This window comes from Mus musculus, chromosome 13 (assembly GCF_000001635.26).
Source record: "Mus musculus strain C57BL/6J chromosome 13, GRCm38.p6 C57BL/6J".
NCBI classification, from domain to species: domain Eukaryota; kingdom Metazoa; phylum Chordata; class Mammalia; order Rodentia; family Muridae; genus Mus; species Mus musculus.
In genome coordinates, this window is record NC_000079.6 from 90,934,660 (window position 1) to 90,955,223 (window position 20,564).

Genomic DNA, 20,564 nt, shown 5'->3' on the forward strand with positions numbered 1-20,564 from the left:
TTTTTCCTTTGTGATGGTGTGAGAGTGATACACAAGCAGCAGAAACCATACTTTGAATTTTGATCCTTTTCTGAGCTAGTGATTTGCGGTAGTTTCGTGTGACAGTAAGCATGGATAGCGAGCTGATGAGATCATGAAACTAAAGAACCGAAGCTTTTGACACTGCAGAGTGAGAGACTTTGGAGTACTCAGCACATTGAACTTCTCCCCTAAAGGCTCAGGGAGCTATGCAGAAGAGGAGAAGGAGAAGGAGGGGGAGGTGGCAGGAAGAAGAGAAGGAGGACTAGGAGGAGAGGAAGAGGGAAATTGTGAGAGCCAGAGACGGTGGGTAACTTCAGGAAGCAAGTCTCTCATTTAGAGACCAACAAGGCTTGCTGGGACTAATGGAACATAAACCAATGCTATCGTAAAGGTTAATCCAAAGCAGAGGTTTTCCAGGGAGTATGGCTGCCAAGGTTACCCCATGCAGGCTGTTCCAGAAGGTGGCTCTGGCATTTGTAGGTATACGCCATCCTCAGGTGATTCTGCAGGGCACACTTTATGGAAGGAACTATAAAAATTGTATTTTCCACTTACTTTCATCTTCTAGAAAACAAAAATCTAAAATAAAGCAACCTCTTATTCCTCCAGATAAGCTTTGACTTGATGCCTTGCTGGCTATGAAACATATGGGACAAAGTAACAGTAGTCAATTATGCAGCAGGTGAGTATTTAATTAGTATTTGTATACACTTTTCAATAATTGTGTGTTAATGATTTCATATAGTTCTCACAGCAACGTTATGAGACAGTTTGTTATTCTCATATTACACAGAACATTGTAGGGCTATGAAGAGAGGCCTGCAGTAATTCAACAGAGCAGTCGTGGGTCTCCCAGGAAGAAGGAAAATGATTGTGTTATTTTTATAAAAAAAAAAAAGGCATTTGCAATGCTTAAATGTTTTCTATAGCTATTTAAAAAACCTGTAGTTACCATTCCATACTTAGCTTGTAAAACAAATTATTATATTAAAATGATCAGCTATTCTTTATTCTGCATCTAATTTTTTATGTGTGTGTTAACATACACACCACAGACACGCGCACACACACACACACACACACACACACACACACACACACTTTTTTTTTTTTTTGGTGAGTGATAGAGAAATAATCCATTGCTCCTGAATTTGACTGTGGGAGAATAATTTAAGATGTGTCATATTTATTACATTAATTTTCAGAAACAGGCAAGTTCTACATTTTAATTTTCATTCATCGTTCACTAAAGCGAGCACACAAATACACTTCCCCATCAATCTCCACAGCAGGAGAACTGTGCCTAGGCAAAAACGACCTGTGCACGCCCTGATGACGTCAGAAATGACATCATCACCAAACTAGGTTCATTCTTGTTATTTATAGTGATCGGAATCTGTGACATGTTTCTTCCACACATGTTCTATTCCAAACAGGCTTCTGCAGATGTCTTCTTTCTGAGGAAAGAAATCTGTATCAAATCTTGGTGATGTGAGATATTGCAGTCCCATTTCCATGTACAGCTCTTGGCATTCTTCATGCTGCAGTTTCTAAGATCAGCGGATCTGAGAATAAGGAGAAAACAAAAGCAATAATAATAATAATAATAATAATAATAATAATAATAAATAAATAAATAAATAAATAAAGCAGTATTATTATTTCAAGAATAGTGGCCATAAAATAAAACCACCCACTCCAGCAGGTGTGGGGATGCTCTCTGTAACAAAACAAAACCCTTCCCAGATAACTGGATAGGTCGCTGTTGGAACACAAGTGAACAAGGTAGGGCCCAGCCTAATAAAGACGATGCAAACTGACCCCAGACCCGAGGTGTAGCTAAGGGTAAGAGAGACACCATCATCTTTCTAACAACAAAGAATGAAACCCAGGCTTTTCTCTTTACCTTGCTTGTTAACAAGTCACTCCGATTGTGATGTTGCTTTAGCATAGCTCAGAGGTAAATTCAGACCAACCACTGGCCCCACGAGGCTCAGCCATGATGTGATATAGTTGACATTTCTAGGAAACAAGTAAAGTATATGTAATACAATTGTCCCATCATACTTTCTGATGGCAAGCCTGTGAGTGGCCAAAAGGAAGAGAAATGAGGCATTTCCCTGGGGCTTGCCTGGATGCCAGCCACGAGGTGGTGTGAGTTGGATTTGTGATCCGAGGTTTTCTGAAGATCTCTCACCACGGGAGTTAAATTGGAAAACAGAACTGGGACCTTTGATTCCTCACGATGGCCCCAAATTTCCATTTGAATTTATAACATTCGTTGAGCCAGTAGTAAAAATCCTGGTGCTGCCTATATTCAAATCCCAGTCCCACCCCAAACTCGCTGCATGACTGTGATAGAGATGCTTAACTCCTCTGTGCTTTAGCATTCTTCTCTGAAAATTAAGTAAAAGTTACTGGGATGTTATAAAAGCCCATTGTGTTCATATATCTAAATCCAGAACACCTAGCACACAGACAAAAATCGATGTGTTTACCATTATTATTAGAAAGAATATTTCTTATTTTAGCCTGGCTTTTAGAGTCAGATGAAAAGATTTACACTTTTAAAATCAGAGTAGAGTACCATGAGTCTTGATGGTGTTTCTTACCTATTGATTTTCTGTGAATTCTTTAGCACAGCAGTCATGAATTCATTTGTCTTGCAGGGATGTAGAACAAAAAATGGTTGCCCAAGTATTGGATGTTCCTGTAAAAAATCCAAACTGTCACTGTGAACTACTTGAAAAACATTAAATAAGCTGGTTTCCTTTTTATCATTTAAAATCTGTACACCATTTCTTTCTTTCCCCCAAACCATGTACATGTGTGTAATGCATGTAATGCATGTAATACATGTATGTTGCATGCATGTGTATGTGTGCATGCATGTGTATGTGTGCATGCATGTGTATGTGTGCATACACATGTGTAGGTGTGTTTGCATACAAGCATGTGCACATATGTACACATGTGGAGCTCTGAGGACAACTTGCAGGACTCATTCCTCTCCTTTTACCATGTGGGTCCTGGGGCTCGACCTCATGCCACCCAGCTCGGATGTAAGTGTGCTTACCCACTGTGGTGGTGTGACTGAGACTGGGCCCCTCAGGTTCCTACATTTGACTGCTTAACTATGAAGGACCAGCACTGCTTAAGAAGGAGAACGAGGACTGGAGAGATGGCTCAGCGGTTAAGAGCATCAACTGTTCTTCCAGAGGTCCTGAGTTCAATTCTGAGCAACCACATGGTGGCTCACAAACATCTGTAATGGGATCCAACGCCCTCTTCTGGTGTGTCTGAGGACAGCAACAGTGCACTCATATGAATGAGATAAATGGATAAATCTTTAAAGAAAAGAAGGATTATGAAGTGAGGCCTTGTTGGAGAAAGTGTGCGTTTGAGGTTTCAAAAGCTCATGCCAGGCCCAGGTTCTCTCTCAGCCTGTGGATCAGGCTGGATCTCGTCTCCTGCATGCGTGCCACCATGCTCCCTACCATGAGGATAACAGACCAAACCTCTAAACTGTAAGCAAGTCCCCAGTTAAATGCTTTCTTTTATAAGAGTTTCTGTGATCACGGCGCTTCTTCACAGCCATAGAATACCACTAAGCCATATCACCAGCTCTGCTCTTTTAAGGTAAACATCTAACTTAGATTCCAAGTCACTGATTAACATTGAGGTTGACTTTCTACTTTGAAATATAATTATAATCCAAACATGACAAAGGTGAAAAAACACTGTTTCTAGTTGTGGTGTGGCTCAGCCCTTAGCACACACCTTTACTACCTCTGGCAGGAATACAGACATGACCTCAGTACACGCCTTTGATCCCAAATAATGAAAGTAAAGTTAGTTTGTAGAAAGAAGCACTCCTGTTTGAAAGTGATGTCTAATTAAGCGGTAGACAAAATGATAAATCATAGAAAGATTTGACAGAATAGGATCTGCCCAACTCTCAGGAGAAGAGTGGGGAAAGGGAAGCTACTTGAGGGAACAGCACACAGAGAGAAAGAGAGCAATTTTTCCAGGACAGTAATAGACAGACAGGTTGCAAGAAAGACAACAAGCTAGACACAGGTGAAGACAGAATGAACCAGAGAATTAAAAGGAGCTAAAAGACTAGAACATATTGCCAATGTTAGTATGAAGCAAAGCAGATCAACTCATTCAGTGGCCAAGAGAGAAGTTATATTGAATCAGTGAGGTTGGAGTGGACGTTGCGCCAGAATAGCTTAGTTGAATAAGCCAGCCAGAGTTCAGAAAGAACAAGGGTAAGTTTCTTATTCATAAGTAAGTCTCAGAGGCTGAAAAAATTCTAGGAAGGCTGTTGTGTCCGGCCAGCAGATCACAGCCTGGGTTCTAGCTTGGAAAGGCATTTTGGAAACCTGGAAGAGAAGAGGGGCTAGGCGACGAGAGAAAATGATGCAGCTAAGACAGGCATTCTGATCAAAGCTCAATTTTACTAAATCAGCACGCAGTTATGAAGGAGAGGAAGGGGGGCCGATTCCCACCAAATAGTCCCGGGGACCAATAGCAGGGTGACCACGTGTATGGCTCTGAACAGCAAGGCGGCAGGTTCCAGCAGTGGGCGTGGCAGAACAATTGAGCCCGCAAGCTCCATCCAGGTGTAAACAGTGGAACCGTAAGGCTGGGGGAGGGGAGGCTACAGAAGGCAGGCCTAGATAAGATTGTATGGAGGCTAAAAGTTTCTAGGACCAGGTCTAGGCTAGCAGATGGAGGCAGTGAGCCTCCAAGATAACAATTATATCAGGCAAATAACAGATACTTTTACAGGAGTTATTCACCAATTTACTATTGAGTACAATGGGATACACATGCCACACACAATATAAATTAGATAAATTTCCTTGGCTCTGTCTCAGTTAGCCAGTGTTTCTATTTGGCTTATAGTTATTTTAACTTTTCTTCAGTGATGTACAGGAAGACCAGTAACTTGACAGTCAGAACGAGGTTTTTCCCTTACCTCTTTGTTAGTAGTCAAGGAACCAAAGTCATTTGCATATTTAAGCTTAAATTTGGTTAGTGTGCTAATTGCTTCAGCATGCCACCTTCCTCCCAGTGTCAGTGGGCACATGTTCCGTGAGCACGGCGCAGTGTGTGAGAAGGAATGATCTGCACTGTTTCTCTCTCCTCTGACTTCTCTCTTTCCCTCCCTTTGTCTCTCAAATGTACAGGGCTGTTTTTATAACTGAAATACCCTATGGTGTAATTCCATATTCTCTATAGGCGAATGATTAGACATAAGCTACAGATCACTCTTCTGCCAGTTTATGAACATAAACAATGGGAGGTCTTAGAAGAAGCAGAAGAGGAGGAGGAAGAGGAAGAAGAGGAAGAAGAAATCTCAAAGTTGGATGAGAAAGGATGGGATAAGGGGAGGAGATGGGTAGTAATGATGCTGAAAATACACTTAGGAAATTCTTTTTGTTTGCTTGGTTTTTTTTCAAGACAGATTTTAAATGTGTAGCTCTGGATGTCCTGGAACTCACTGTGTAGACGAGGCTGGCCTCAAACTCAAGAGATCCACCTGCCTCTACTCCCAGGTGCTGGAACTAAAGGTGTGCACCCCAACACCTGGCTCATCTATGAATTTCTTAAAGAATTAATAAAAATATGACAAAAAGAGGAAAGAAATAACAGTGGAGGGGAGCAGACCCTCAACTGGAAGAAAATGGGTCGGCAACTCTTCTCTCAAAGTACAAACCTGCAGGAAACTGCCAAACATCAGTTTCATGCAAACTATTTCCAGGGACAAGGAATCAACAACCAGAGGCAAACGACATTTTTGAGAAGTATAGTTTATGATAAGTGCGAGGAGTTTGAATTAGAAACAGAGGAAATCTTGCAGCTTTCTTGCTTAGGGAAACTTTGCATCCCTTGTAACCAGACCCTGGCTCCCCTCACTGGTGGCTTGGCCATAAGAAGCAGCAGCTGTGCTGCCAGGGGTCTGGGATGATTCTGGCCACTGTTGAGAGGCACTGTCAATACCAATCACAGAACCAGATCTAAAGAAGGAGCTTCCAGCTCTGGGGCCAGAGGCTGCAGTTCCAGAGGAAGCAAGCAGCTGGTAAGCCAAAAACTCAGGTAACTCAGAGATCCTGAAGTGGAGGCAGTTATAGGAGGGAAGGGGACGGGGGGGGGGGGGGGGGGAGGGGGGGGCTCTGCAGGCATCTCTGGTTGATGGAAGGACACAGGCCTGCCAGGAAATGAAAGCCAACATGGACTTGAATAGGATCTTAAGTTTGAGGGTACTTCACCCATATATTAACCAGCGGCAAAAAAGGGAGGCTGTATGTCAGAGGCTATGAGCTCCATGTGTTGGACACAACCTCTATCAACCTGTAAACTATACAGACAGAGCTGTGTTACTCTGAGGCAGGCAGGCAAAACTGTTTTAAATGAAAATAAAAAGCCAGACACAGGGATAGACTATGAGTATAATTTCACCCTTTGGGAGACTGAGGTAGGAAGATCATGAGGCCCACCAGCCTGAGTAGCACAGTAAGACTTTGTCTCAAAACAAACCAAAGCCAACAACTAAACGAATTTAAAGGACATATCAGTGGCTATACTCATAGACTAATACTGAAGATAAAGCCCAGGATAGTTAGTAAACCAAACAGAAATAAAAGAACCAATAGCAAAAAGCCAGCCCATTGAGGAAGCTATCAGAATCCGGGATTGCTCTAATATGTTGTACAAAGTATCAAGTTTTCAAAGAAATTTATGACACACATGAAGAAACCACATATGGTGATTCATTTAAAAACAAATATGAACTCTGAGTTGGCCACGTAATTGGATTTGCAAAGAATTCGAACCAGCTATGTCCACAGATTTAAAATATGTTTACAGAATTAAAGAGGAAAGCGATGGCAATGACTCTGCAAACAGTGGTGTCACTAAAAGGAAAGACAGCTCAGATGGAAGCCTACAGAAATGCTGAACTCATTATGCAATGCCAGGCAGAGATGTACTAGGAAAGTTCATCAACGAATATGAGACCACAGGCAAAAGAATCAGCAGACTTGAAGACGTGTTAAAAGAAATAATCACTTTGAAAAAGAGAAGGAGAAAAACTGTAGAAATGAGCCCCACACACTGCAACTGCAGCAACAAAATATTCAGGAAATCTGGGACAGGAAGAAAAGGTTAACACTAAGAATACTAGGAATAGAAGGAGAAGAAACCCAGCTCAAAGTTCTAGAAAATGTTTTCAACAAAGTCATAGAAGAAAATTTTCCTTACCTAAAGAAGGATATGACTCTAAAGATACAAGAAGCTAATAGAACACCAAATAGATTGGACTAGAAAAGATACAACCCTACCCAGCACATAATAATCAAAACACTAAATATACAAAACAAAGAAAGAAAAAGCAGCAAGGGAAAAGGTCCAAGTAACATATAAAGTCAGAAATATTAGAATCACACCCGACTTCTCAATGGAGACTCTAAAAGTCAGAAGGGCCTGGGCAGATGTGCTATAGACTTTAAGAGACCACAGAGGCCAGTCTAGACTACTATACACAGCAAAGCTTTCAATCATATAGATGGAAACAACAAGATATCCCATGATAAAGTCAAATGTAAACAATATCTATCTACAAATCCAGCTCTACAGAAGGCACTATAAGAAAAACTCTAACTCAAAGAGGTTAACTACACCCTTGAAATTACAGGAAATAAATAATCTCACACAAGTAAAACTAAAATAGGGAAGCACACCACCACCAAGAGCAAACAACAAGAATCAACAATCATTGGTCATTGATATCTATTAACACCAATGGTCTCAATTCCCGAATAAAAAGACACTAACTACAATATGTACTCACTGATAAGTGGATATTAGCCCAGAAACTTAGGATACCCAAGATATAAGATACAATTTGCTAAACGCATGAAATTCAAGAAGAACGAAGACCAAAGTGTGGACACTTTGCCCCTTCTTAGAAATGGGAACAAAACACCCATGGAAGGAGTTACAGAGACAAAATTTGGAGCTGCGACGAAAGGATGGACCATCTAGTGATTGCCATATGCAGGGATCCATCCCATAATCAGCTTCCAAACGCTGACACCATTGCATACACTAGCAAGATTTTGCTGAAAGGACCCAGATATAGCTGTCTCTTGTGAGACTATGCCGAGGCCTAGCAAACACAGAAGTGGATGATCACAGTCAGCTATTGGATGGATCACACGGCCTCCAATGGAGGAGCTAGAGAAATTACTCAAGGAGCTAAAGGGAACTGCAACCCTATAGGTGGAACAACAATATGAACCCGGAGCTCTTGTCTCTAGCTGCATATGTATCAAAAGATGGCCTAGTCGGCCATCACTGCAAAGAGAGGCCCATTGGACTTGCAAACTTTATATGCCCCAGTACAGGGGAACCCCAGGGCCAAAAAGGGGGAGTGGGTGGGTAGGGGATTGGGGGGGGTGGGTATGGGGGACTTTTGGGATAGCATTGAAAATGTAAACGAGGAAAATACCTAATAATAAATAAATAAATAAATAAATAAATAAATGTGCGGGCCCATGTGTGCAGAAACCAAAAAAAAAAGTTTGAATAAATTATTTAATGTATGAAATGTTAAAAAAAAAAAGACACTGACTAATAGGATGGATTTGAAAACAGGATCCATCCTTCTGCTGCATACAAGAAACGCACCTCAACATCAAGGATAGACATTACCTGAGGGCAAAGGGTTGGAAAAAGATATTCCAAGCAACTGGACCAAAGCAGAAAGCTGATATAGCCAGAAAGCTGATATAGCTGTATATAAAAGAGACTTGAAACCAAAACTAATAAAAAGAGATGGTGAAGGACACTACATACTCAACAAAGAAAAAAACTTGCCAAGGGGATATTTTAATTCTTAACATCTATGTGCCAAACAAAAGGGTAAACAAGTTTATAAAAAGAAACACTATTACAGTTAAAATCACATATTGGCCTCCACACAATAATTTTGGGACATTTCAATACCCCACTCTTATCAATGGACAGGTCATCCAGACAAAAAGTAAACAGAGAACTACAGACATTATAAACCAAATGGACCAAACAGATACTTGGAGAACATTTCACCCAAACACAAAAGAATATACCTTCCTCTTAGCATCTCATGAAATTTTCTCCAAAACTGGCCATATACTCTTAAATAAAACAAGTCTCAACAGATAGAAAAAGATAGAAATAACTATCAGATATCATTCTATCAGAATACAGAGATTAAAGATGGTTATCAACAAAGGAAAGTTTACAATTCCATAGAAACTGAACACCCCTCTACTGAGTCAAACATAGGCAAAGACAGAAATAAAGCAAGACATTAAATTCTTTGTAGAATTCAATAAAAATGAACACATGGCAGATACAAACTTATGAGACACAATGAAAGAAGGTGAAGAAGGAAGTTTATAACATTAAGAGCTTACAAAAACACTGGAGAGCACTCATACTAGCAACTTAACAGTATACCTGGATGCTCTAGAACAAAAGGAAGTTAAGCACACCAAAGTAGATGGCAAGAAATAATCAAAATAGCCGGGCGATGGTGGCACACGTCTTTAATCCCAGCACTCGGGAGGCAGAGGCAGGTGGATTTCTGAGTTCGAGGCCAGCCTGGTCTACAAAGTGAGTTCCAGGACAGCCAGGGCTATACAGAGAAACCCTGTCTCGAAAAAACAAACAAACAAACAACCACAAACAAACAAACAAAAAAGAAATAATCAAACTGAAAGCTAAAATCGGTAAAATAGAGAAGCAAAGAGAACAACACTAAGAATCAATGAAACAAAGGGTTGGTTCTTTTAGAAAAATCAACATGATAGACAAGTCCTTATTCACACAGAGAGAATATCCAAATATACAAAATCAGAAATGAAATGGGAAACATAATAGACACCAAGGAAATCCAGAGCATTATAAGGACATATTTAAAAAACCTGTACTTTACCAAGTTGGAAACTCTAAGAGAAATGGATAATTTTCTCACTTACCTAAGTAAAATCAAGATCAGAAAAACAATTTAAATAGACCTATGTCAGCTAAGGAAATAGAATCAGTCATTAAAAATCTCCCAACCAAAAAGAGCTCATGACTAGATGGATTTAGGGCAGAATTCTATCAACTTTCAAATAACAGTTAATGTCAATACTCCTCAAATTATTTCACAAAACAGAAGGAATATTGTCCAGTTCATTTTATGAGGCCACATATACCCTGATTCCCAAATCACATAGAGAATCAACAAAAAACAAAGCACAGATCAATTTCCCTTATGTACATAGATGCAAAAATACTCAGTAAAATACTGGTAAACTGAATCCAAGAACACATCAAAAAAGATAATCCAACATAATCAAGTAGCCTTCATCTCAGATGGGCAGGGATGGTTTAATATAAGAAATTCAGTAAAGGTAATCACCATATAAACAAACTTAAAGAAAGAAATTACATGATCATCTCATTAGACAAGGCCTTTGACAAAATCCAGCAGCCCTTCAAAATAAAAGTCCTGAAGAGATTAGGGATATAAGAGGGATATACCTAACATAATGAAAGCAATTTACAGCAAGCCTGTACTGGCTGGTTTTGTGTGTCAACTTGACACAGCTGGAGTTATCACAGAGAAAGGAGCTTCAGTTGGGGAAATGCCTCCATGAGATCCAGCTGTGGGCATTTTCTCAGTTAGTGATCAAGGGGGTAAGGCCCCTTGTGGTGGTGCCATCTCTGGGCTGGTAGTCTTGGGTTCTATAAGAAAGCAGGCTGAGCAAGCCAGGGGAGGCAAGCCAGTAAGGAACATCCCTCCATGGCCTCTGCATCAGCTCCTGCTTCCTGACCTGCTTGAGTTCCAGTCCTGAAATCCTTAACAGCCTTATGGAAGTGTAAGCTGAATAAACCCTTTCCTCCCCAACTTGTTTCTTGGTCATGATGTTTGTGCAGAAATAAAAACCCTGACTAAGACAAAGCCTATAGCCAATATCAAATTAAATGGAGAGAAACTCAAAGAAATTCCACTAAAATCAGGAACAGTCAAGGTGGTCCACTTTCTCCATACCTACTTAATATATTACTTGAAGTTTTAGCTAAGAGCAATAAGATGACTGACAGAAATCAAAAGGATACAAATTGAAAAGGAAGAAGTCAAGGTATAGTTATTTGCAGATGAAATGACAGTATGCATTAACTGATCCTAAAAATTCCACTGGGGAACTCCCATAGATGATAAACACTTTCAGTAGAGTAGCTGAATACAAGATTAACTCAAATAAAAACATCAGTAACTCTCCTATACACAAATGAAAAAATGGACTGAAAAAGAAATCAGCAAAATAACACCTTTCACAGAAGTCTCAAATAATGTAAAATGTTCTAAGTAAGCTTCAAGTATTTGAAGAAAAACACTGAAGAAGGTATCAAAACCTGGAAAGATCTTTTTTTATTTTAGTATTAATTTTTTATTAAATATTTTATTGTAATATTAAAATAGTAAAAAATGACCATCCTACTAAAAGCAATCTACAGATTTAATGCAATCACAATTTGAACAATTCTTTACAGACCCTGGAAGGACAAATCTGAACTTCATAAGGAAAACCAAAATCCAGGATAGCTAAAACAAATCTGAACAATAAACGAACTGCTGGAAGTATCATAATCCCTGTCTTTACAAGGCCTTTGACAAAATCCAGCACACTTTCATGATAAGAGTCCTGGAGAGACTAGGGATATAGGAACATACCTTATATACCTAACACAATGAAAGCAATTTATAGCAATCCTATAGCCAATATCAATTAATAACAGTAGTAAAAATCATATGGTATTGACATTAAAACAGACACATTGATTAGTGGAATCAAATTGAAGACCAAATAGAAAAGAAAGTGGAGAATTGCCTTGAGTGCATTGGCATAGGGGACAGTTTCTGAAGAGAACACTGATCAACAATTTATAAATGGGACCTCTTGAAACTGAAAGCTTCTGTAAGGCAAAGAGGACAATACAGCAGCCCACAGAATGGGAAAAGATTTTTTGCAACTCCACATCTGATAGAGGACTAATACCCAAAATATATAAAGAACACAATAATCTAGACATAAAAAGAAATCAAATATCCGATTAAAAATGGGGACCAAAGCTAAACAGATAATTCTTAATAGAGGCTGAGAGACATTTAAAAATATGTTCAACATCCTCTGCCATCAGGGAAATGAAAATCAAAACTACTTTGAGATTCCATCTTACACCTGTCAGAATGGCTAAGATAACTAATTATGAGGATGTGGATCAAGGGGAACACTCCTCCATAAACTTGTACAGCCACTATGGAAATCAATATGGCAGTTCCTCAGAAAGTTGGGAATCAGCCTTCAAGACCCAGCTATACTACTCTTGGGCAAACACCCAAAGAACACTCCATGCTATCACAAAGACACTTGCTCAACCATGTTCATTGTAGCTTTATTATAGCCAAAAACTGGAAACAATCTAGATGTCCCTCAACAGAAGAATGAGTAAATACACATCCGTACATCTGCATAATGAAGTATTTCTCAGCTGTGAAAAAATAACATCATGAAATCTGCAGGCAAATGGATGGAACTGGGAAAAAAATCATCTTAAATGAGGTAACTCAGACCCAGAAAGATAAATATGGTATATATTCACTTGTAAGTGGATATTGGCCATTAAGTAAACGATAACCAAACTATCATCCACAGATCCATGGAGGTTATGTAAAGGAGGCATCTAGGGGGAATATTATAAATTTTATGGGTGGATTGGGGATGTTTGGGGATGGGTGGAGACAGGAATGGGCGGGATCTGGTGGAGGGGGAAGATGGGATGGAAGGAGAGAGTATGGGGAGAGAATGCTGAAATTGGGGGGTGGGTGGGTATTTGAGGTTTGTGTGGAAACCTAGTGGAGTGGAAACTTTCTGGAATCCATGAAGGGGATCCCAGTGAGGAGTCCTTGTAATGGGGGATACAGTCTCAACTGGCCATCTCCTGAAGCCAGGACAGACTTCAGTGGTGAGACTGGTTTGCAATCAATTGAGCTGTTGGCCGAGGAAGTGCTAGCTCTCACATCCCTCCTCTACTGCTCTCTCTGTGGCACAGAGCCTCATATAGTCCGGGCTGGTCTTGAACACACTGCACAGAAGAGGATAACCCTGGACTCTTGGACTCTTCTCCCTCTCCCTCTCAAGTGCTGGGATTATAGACATGAACACCATACTAGTTCCTGGAGACCTTTTGTTTAAAAACTTAATTTTTCAAAATTAGGTATTAAGTGTGCGTCTCTCTGTGTGGGTATATGCATGTGATGACAGGTGCCTGTAAAAGCCAAGGGCATTGGATCCCTTGGACATGGAATTACAGAGGAGCAGGAGCCACTATGTGGATGCAGGAAATCAGGTCTGGGTCCTCTGCAAGAGCAGCCAGTGCTCTTAGCCACCGAGCCATCTCTCCAGCTCTATTCATGGAGGTCATAATGCTACCGAAGCCACAAAATTCAGTTTTTACAGTGATCTTGGCCAAATATTTTCAGATAATCAGGTTCCCTAATAATGCTAGCTATGGGCAGTAAGAGAACTGGGGTAGGAGGTTAGAGAGCCACCTGAAGAACAAAGGAAATTCTTTCCATTTGTAGACTCTGAAGGGTAAGAGTCTGAGCTAGGGTAGTAGGGTCTCTGAGTCAGCAGATCAGTGATAATATTAGACAGGATATAAGGCTGAATTTAGGAAATTAACCCTATTGTCTCACTCTCTCTTGAGGCTGCTACATTCTAGAAGCTTGGCAGTTTTGTGAAGGTAGTAGATAGGATTTAAGGGATGGCTTATCCCCTGAATAGGGGCAGCATTTGTGACCTAACTCATAAGATAAAAAGAGAGATAAAATGACTTCATGGAACAGCATTTAGAAGGAGTTGTATCTGAGGAGTTTAGGGGTGCTGACTCTGATTATGGGGTATAGCGGTTAAGGTCAAGCTCCTCTGTCTTTCCATCTCATGCAGTGGGCCAGCTGGTGATACCCGAGTCAGGGGCTGGTGATCATACATGCTACTGCTATGAGTCCGTACACATGCTGGGTGGTAGTCAAGATGAGTTAACAGCTGGACTAGAAGGGGGTGGTTGTTTCTTCAAGTCCCCCAGAACGTCTCAGGAGTGGGTGGAGTCAATGGGGCTTCAAGTCACCTCTTAGAGCTGCATTCTCTAGGATGGGCTGAGAGCTCATCTCATCTCTGGTTTAGTGTAGGCTGTGCTCTCCTGGAAGCCCTATTAGTCACCAGTGTTTGGCATCACTTTCGTTGTTTTTGAAAGTCTTGTTTACTATTTTTACTTTATGTATGTAAGTGTTTTGCCTGCATGCATGTATGTATGTGCACTGTGTGCATGCTTAGTGCCTGAGGGGACCAAAAGAGGGCATCAGCTCTCTTTGCACCAGAGCCTAGGACAGTTGTAAACCATTACATGGATGTTAGGAGGCCTCCCCTAGTCCTCTAAAAGAACAAGTATGCATAACTGCTGAGACCCAGGTGTTTTAAATAATGAAGTTTCCCCCCCCCCCACCCCCATGTTGTATACAAAAATGGTGGTTGTGCTGGTAGGTTTTGTGTGTCAACTTGACACAACTTAGAGTCATCAGAGAGGAAGGAGCCACAGTTGAGAAGATTCCTCTAAGAGATCTAGCTGTAAGGCATTTTTATCAATTTGTGATCAATAGGGGACGGTCCATCCATGGTGGGTGTGGCCATTCCCTGGGCTGGTGGTCGTAGGTTCCATAAGAAAGCAGCTGAGTGAGCAAGCAAGCCAGTAAGCGGCATCTCTCGATGGCCTCTGCATCAGCTCCTGCCTCTAGGTTCTAGTCCTGCGAGATGGAATTCCTGTCCTGACATCCGCAATGATAGACTATGATTGGGAAGTAGAAGCTGAATAAACTCTTTCCTTCCTAACTTGCTTTTTAGTCATGGCGGTTTTTTTTTTTGTTTTTTTTGTTTTTTTTTTTTTTTTTTGCAGCAACAAAAACCCTGACTAAGACAGATGGAATTAGGTAATCAGATCCTTTGATAATGTCACTTACCCTCAAAAAGAGAAGCTGCAAGAGAGGATCCAACAGCAACCCCTCCCTGTTTGTTTCAGAGTTTCATTCAGTTACCTGATCCTCTAAGCCTAGAATTTTGTGTTCAGACCAAGTAGGTGCCTTAGTTAAGGTTATTATTGCTGTGATGAAACACCATAAGCAAAAGCACCTTGAAGAAGAAAGGGTTTATTTCCCTTACCCTTCTAGGAAACACTTGATCACTGAAGGAAACAAGGCAAGAACAAGGAGGCAGGAGCTGATGCAGAAGCCATGGAAAGTGCTGCTTAGTGCCTTGCTTCCTAAGGCTTGCTCAGGCTGTTTCCTTTTTGGTTGTGAGCCTAGCCTTTAACGGCTGAGCCATCTCTCCAGCCTGGCTGTTTCCTCTCTTCCTTTTCTTTTCTTTTCTTTTCTTTTCTTTTCTTTTCTTTTCTTTTCTTTTCTTTTCTTTTCTTTTCTTTTCTTTCTTACTTTCTTCCTCCCTCTCTTTCTCCGAGACAGGGTTTCTCTGTGTAGCCCTGGATGTCCTGGAACTCACTCTGTAGACCAGGCTGGCTAAACTCAGAAATCCGCCTGCCTCTGCCTCCCAAGTGTACCACCACTGCCTGGCCAGGCTGTTTTCTTATAGTGCCCAGGACCACCAGCCTAGGGATGGCACTATCAACAAATGGGCTGGGCCCACCCACATTAATCACTAATTTAAAAAATGTCCTCCAGGTTTGCCTACAGCCAGATCTTCTGGAGGCATTTATTGATTAAGGTTCCCTCCTTTCAGATGACTTTTGCTTGTGTCAAGTTATATGTGGGCCTACCCAGCACAGTAGGGGAGAGGGTTTTGAACGCTCTGGTGTATGATCAGTGAAGACAATCAGGACAATATTTTTCAAAAGATACTTTTCTGCCATAGACAGTTCTCTTAACTGATCCCCTCAGGAGATAATGTCTGCATTTTCTGCCTTCTGTGTAGACAGCCAGATCCAGAGATGAAAGAAGTCCTTAGCTCACTTAGGAATTACATCTTGGGATCAAAGGGAAAAAATATCTAAACTCCCATACTTGATTTGTTTAACACACCTTTTTCAGAAACGAAAGAACATCAAAACTGCCAGGATCTCTTTCCGTGTTATTCATTTTAGATTGGTTTGAGAGGTAAATTCACATGTAAGTGCTACCATCTACTGTTAGTGCTACTGAACTGAGCAACCGGGCACAGAGCAAACCGTCCTTAAGGAAGCTCACAGCAGACACTGTTAGGCTTGCAACTCAATAAGCTCTTCCCTGGAACACAACTCTGCTAGACGGCTTCCCGTGCAAATAGAAGTGATGGGTCAGATTTCTATCTCTGTGACTCCAGAGGAGTTACACAGGCACACTCCCTTATGAAATTTAATTTTGCGATGGTTAAATGTCGCATAAAGTAAGTCTGACATGAATACTGTGAATTGCTTTTAGAACTATTAGATGTAACTATCAGAGGAAATGATAACACTGAACCTTCATCTCACGTGTAATAAACATGATGAGGTACTTGGTTCATTTCTTAATTCTCTTGGCTCTGCGGGAGGGCTCAAATACAATTTCACACACCGAGCTCTCCCTCACATTCATAATCCAAACCGATCACTGCTTCCACTCCGAGCACATCCCTCAGCAATGGAGAAAGGTTAGGCTGGGTATGGTGGCGCACGCCTTTAATCCCAGCATTTGTGAGGCAGAGGCCAATCTGGTCTATACAGCAAATTCTAGGACAGCCAAGGCTACATAGCAAGACCCCATCTCAAAACCCAAACAGAACAACAACAACAAAAATGGAGAGAGGATTTTCCTCAGCATCAAGAAGGGCTTTGTGGTCCCCACGGTGAGCTTATGCTTAGGCCACGCCTGTAATGAGGGCAAAGGCCTTCACACCACCAGTCTTGTTGCTCATCCCATGGAGCTCCTCCTACATCTGGCCAGAGCTAATGTTTAGGAGAGCTCTTTCCTCAATCTCTCAACTCCCTAGTTCTCCCCTGCAAGCATCTACTTAAAAGTCATGCACATTCATAAACTTCTACAAGTCGTACATAGAGCTCAGAAAATATAGAGAACAAAGAATGAAGGAAGCAGACGAGAAGGATTTGATCGACCGGTGAATGTCCTTCCAGACCCATTTACACACATGCTCAGAGTTTCGGGGGCTTTTTGTTTAATGAGTGTGTGTTCTGTAAGTGCCTGTTCTGTGCCAGTCCCTGCTACACATGGCTTCTGAGATCCTAAGTACTGCTATCTTTACTACTTGTTTTGTACTTTATGTTTGGACTGATCTTAATCTTTAAAATTGTAAAAGAAAATGTGTGTTTGTGAGGTGTGTGTGTGTGTGTACTGTAGACACATACTCCTACACATGTGCAGATGCCAGAGGTCCATCTTAGCCCTATAAGACCGTGTCTCTCACTGAACCTGAAGCTAAGCTGTCGCTAGCAAACCCTAGTGACCCTCCTGTCCCTGCCTGCCATAGCACTGAGACCACAGTGTGTGTGACTGTGCCTAGTTTTCCATGTGGGTTCTGTGGATTAGAACTCATGCCTTTGCACTTGCACAGTAAGAACTAGAATCTGGTGAGGCACCTCCACAGCCCCTAGTATTAATCTTTGAAATGTTCTACAAGGGCTTAGAAGAACATGAATAAAGAATATATTTGCCTCACTTTCTGGGCACACTGTCTCATTACATCACATTAGTTAGCTCGTAATTATGACATCATTCCATGAGTGATCTTAAGCATAAGGCTCAACATGGCAAGAACAAAGGGACCTCAGAGGGGAGCTGTGGCCAGTGGCCCATGCAGAGCTGCCCATCACTGCTGGCTCACTCTCTTATACAGCGTGTGGGATAAGGCAGACATCTCTCTTCATTTGCTTAGTTTTGTTTTGTTTTGTATTGTATTGATAGACCTATGTTGCTCAGAACTCTTTGCTCTTGTTGCTGGTAACCTATCAATAGGAATAGAAATTTCTCCTATAACAGTTATTTCTTCCATTTCAATAGTTTATATGTATACACACACACACACACACACACACACAAACTATAATATATAAAATACAGGTTACATTAAATAATTATATATTATGTCTTTATTATAGTATATAGTATATGACATATACTATATATTGTTTCACATACCCCCAAATCTGTTATTAAATGCATGAAAGAATACCTTTCAAGAGAATTGGGATTTTAATATGATATTATTATATTTATTTCTGATCACACTGTCTGACGAGATTTCTATCTCATGTTAGCATAGCCAGACCAGCTACCTAATATTGCTATTGAAAAATAATTTCACTCTTTCTGTATGTTTACTTAATGTGAAAAGAATATAGATTAAAAACCAATACAATCTCTTTTTTGAATAGAGGGTCAAGTTCCGTTATAGATTTTGTAATGAAATATAATTTGATTTCATTTTTATTGTGGATTTTAAAACTTTTCTACTTAAATTATTTATCTAATTGTATTTATTAGTTTTAAGTTAGTATAAAAATTAATGGTTTCATTTTGACATTTCAATCACTTGATTCTTATTCCTCCTGCTCCTCCTCCCTCCTTCCCCATCTTCCTGTCCACTTTTTCCTGCTCCCTTTTCAATTCTTCAGCATCCCCTTTGTCTCACGGCACAACAAACCCTTATATCTTAATGTCTTTCCTTTGGCCCCTTCATCTCCTCCTTGTGGCTTTATTTTGCATCTACAATAAGAGTAAAAAGTTATTTAAGATTTATTTTATTTTTAATTATGTATGTGCACATGAGTGCAAGTGTTTGTGGAAGCCAGAAGCGGATGCCAGATCTCCTGATACAGAAGTCGCTGTACCAGCAAATAGGTGCTGGGATTAGAACTCAGGTCCTCTACAAGGGCCGTATGCATTTTAATCACTGAGCCATCTCTTCAGCCACAGGGGGAAAAAACCTTTTCACATTGCTCTTTCTCTTTTATATAGGTTGAACATTACATGTATATTTAATTTCAAAGTTATCCTCTAAACAGTCTCCTCTTTTCCCAAGCAATTGAAGTATTATAGGATGTTTAGTCCTCTGCTACTCTCCTTGCTTATGTGCTAACCCTGGTATTTCAGCTATGTTTGCTGCTGCTCAGATCCATAGATAGCATTTTATAATTCCATGTTCCTTGTGAGTTATTTACATTTTATTCATTTACCTTTTTGTGTATCTTAACATTCATTTACAGATATTTTTATTAAAGGGATTAAATTTTTTTTTTTTTTTTTTTGTTGAGACAGGGTCTAACGTAGCCCAGGGTGGCCTCAACCTGGAGGCTGGCCTTGCCCTGATTCTCCTGAGTCTACCTCTGGAGATCCTTTTTTTAATCCCTAAAATACATCTTTCAGGAGTGTGTGATAGTGAGGACTTGCAGGTAATAAACAGTCCCATCCTTGGATGTTGCACCTTGCCCTCATTTCTGAAAAAACTAAGTTGAGGGCAAAAATAATTCTAGATTATAGATCTATCTATCAGGACTCAAGTTATATCACCTCACTTTCCAGCTTCCAGGTTTTTGTAACTAAAAGTTAATTGGCATCCCTTTTTTAAGGCTTCCTCTTTCCTCCTGGTATTTCACTGTGAAGTGGTTGGCTATGGTTTTCCCTTCATTTATACTGCTTGAGATCCACCGATCTCCCCAACACAAACAGGGAGGCCCTTTCAACAATTCCGAGAAATGCTTGGAACCAGCCTCCTGAGCACTGCCTCTCCTTTATCCTTCCGAAAATTCTATTACATATGTCAACTCTCTTCTATTCTTTTAACTCTTAACCTGTTAGCAAATTTACCACTTCATCTCATTTTTACTCTGACATGCACAATTCTTCAGATTCATCTTTTAGCACATTAATATTCCCTTTAACTATATTTATTTGCATTTTAATCTAGGTTTTCTAATGATACTTTACTTTCTAAATGTTCTATTTGGTTTTCCTTAATTTTGCATTTGTTGTTGTTGTTACTATTATTAATTTTTGACTTTGTCTCTCTATGCAGTTGACTGGCCTAGAACTCACAGTGTAGATTAAGCTGGTATTAAGGCTCAGAGAGTTCAGCTGACTCTGCCTTCCAGGTGCAGGGATTAAAGACACGTGTCATCATTTCCAGCTTCATTTTGTTTTGAGATGGGGTCTCTGGTGACCTATGCTGCCCTTAAATGCATTCTTCAGCCAGGGACAACCTTGATGCCCTGCTCTTCCTGCTTCCATGCTCTAAGTGAAGGCATTACAGGTATGTGCTCTCACACCCTTTGAAATTTGCCCATTTTGGAGTCTTCTTTCAAAATACGATCAATATACTTCTATTTTATAATGAATATTTCAGTGTCTGGATTTGTGGATTCTAAAGTTTGTTACCTCGACGGGTCTTCTCTCGTAGATT

General features: G+C 40.4%; 1 protein-coding gene across 8 annotated transcripts in view; it reads right to left on the reverse strand.

Moving 5' to 3' along the window:
• Positions 1 to 688: 688 nt before the first annotated feature.
• Atg10 (autophagy related 10) overlaps positions 689 to 20,564 on the reverse strand; it is a 289,378-nt gene continuing 269,502 nt past the window's right edge. For 5 of the 8 annotated variants that reach the window (XM_030247365.1, XM_011244551.3, XM_030247366.1 and 2 more), the window contains 3 exons: positions 2,634 to 2,731; positions 1,928 to 2,043; positions 689 to 1,586 (listed from right to left, as the gene is read on the reverse strand). In XM_030247365.1, coding sequence (XP_030103225.1) covers positions 1,944 to 2,043; positions 2,634 to 2,731 — 198 coding nt within the window. In that variant the 3' untranslated portion in view covers positions 689 to 1,586; positions 1,928 to 1,943. Of the gene's footprint in view, positions 1,587 to 1,927; positions 2,044 to 2,633; positions 2,732 to 20,564 lie in introns of those variants that run through there. The other 3 variants (NM_025770.3, XR_873450.3, XM_006517327.4) reach the window with 3 other exon arrangements.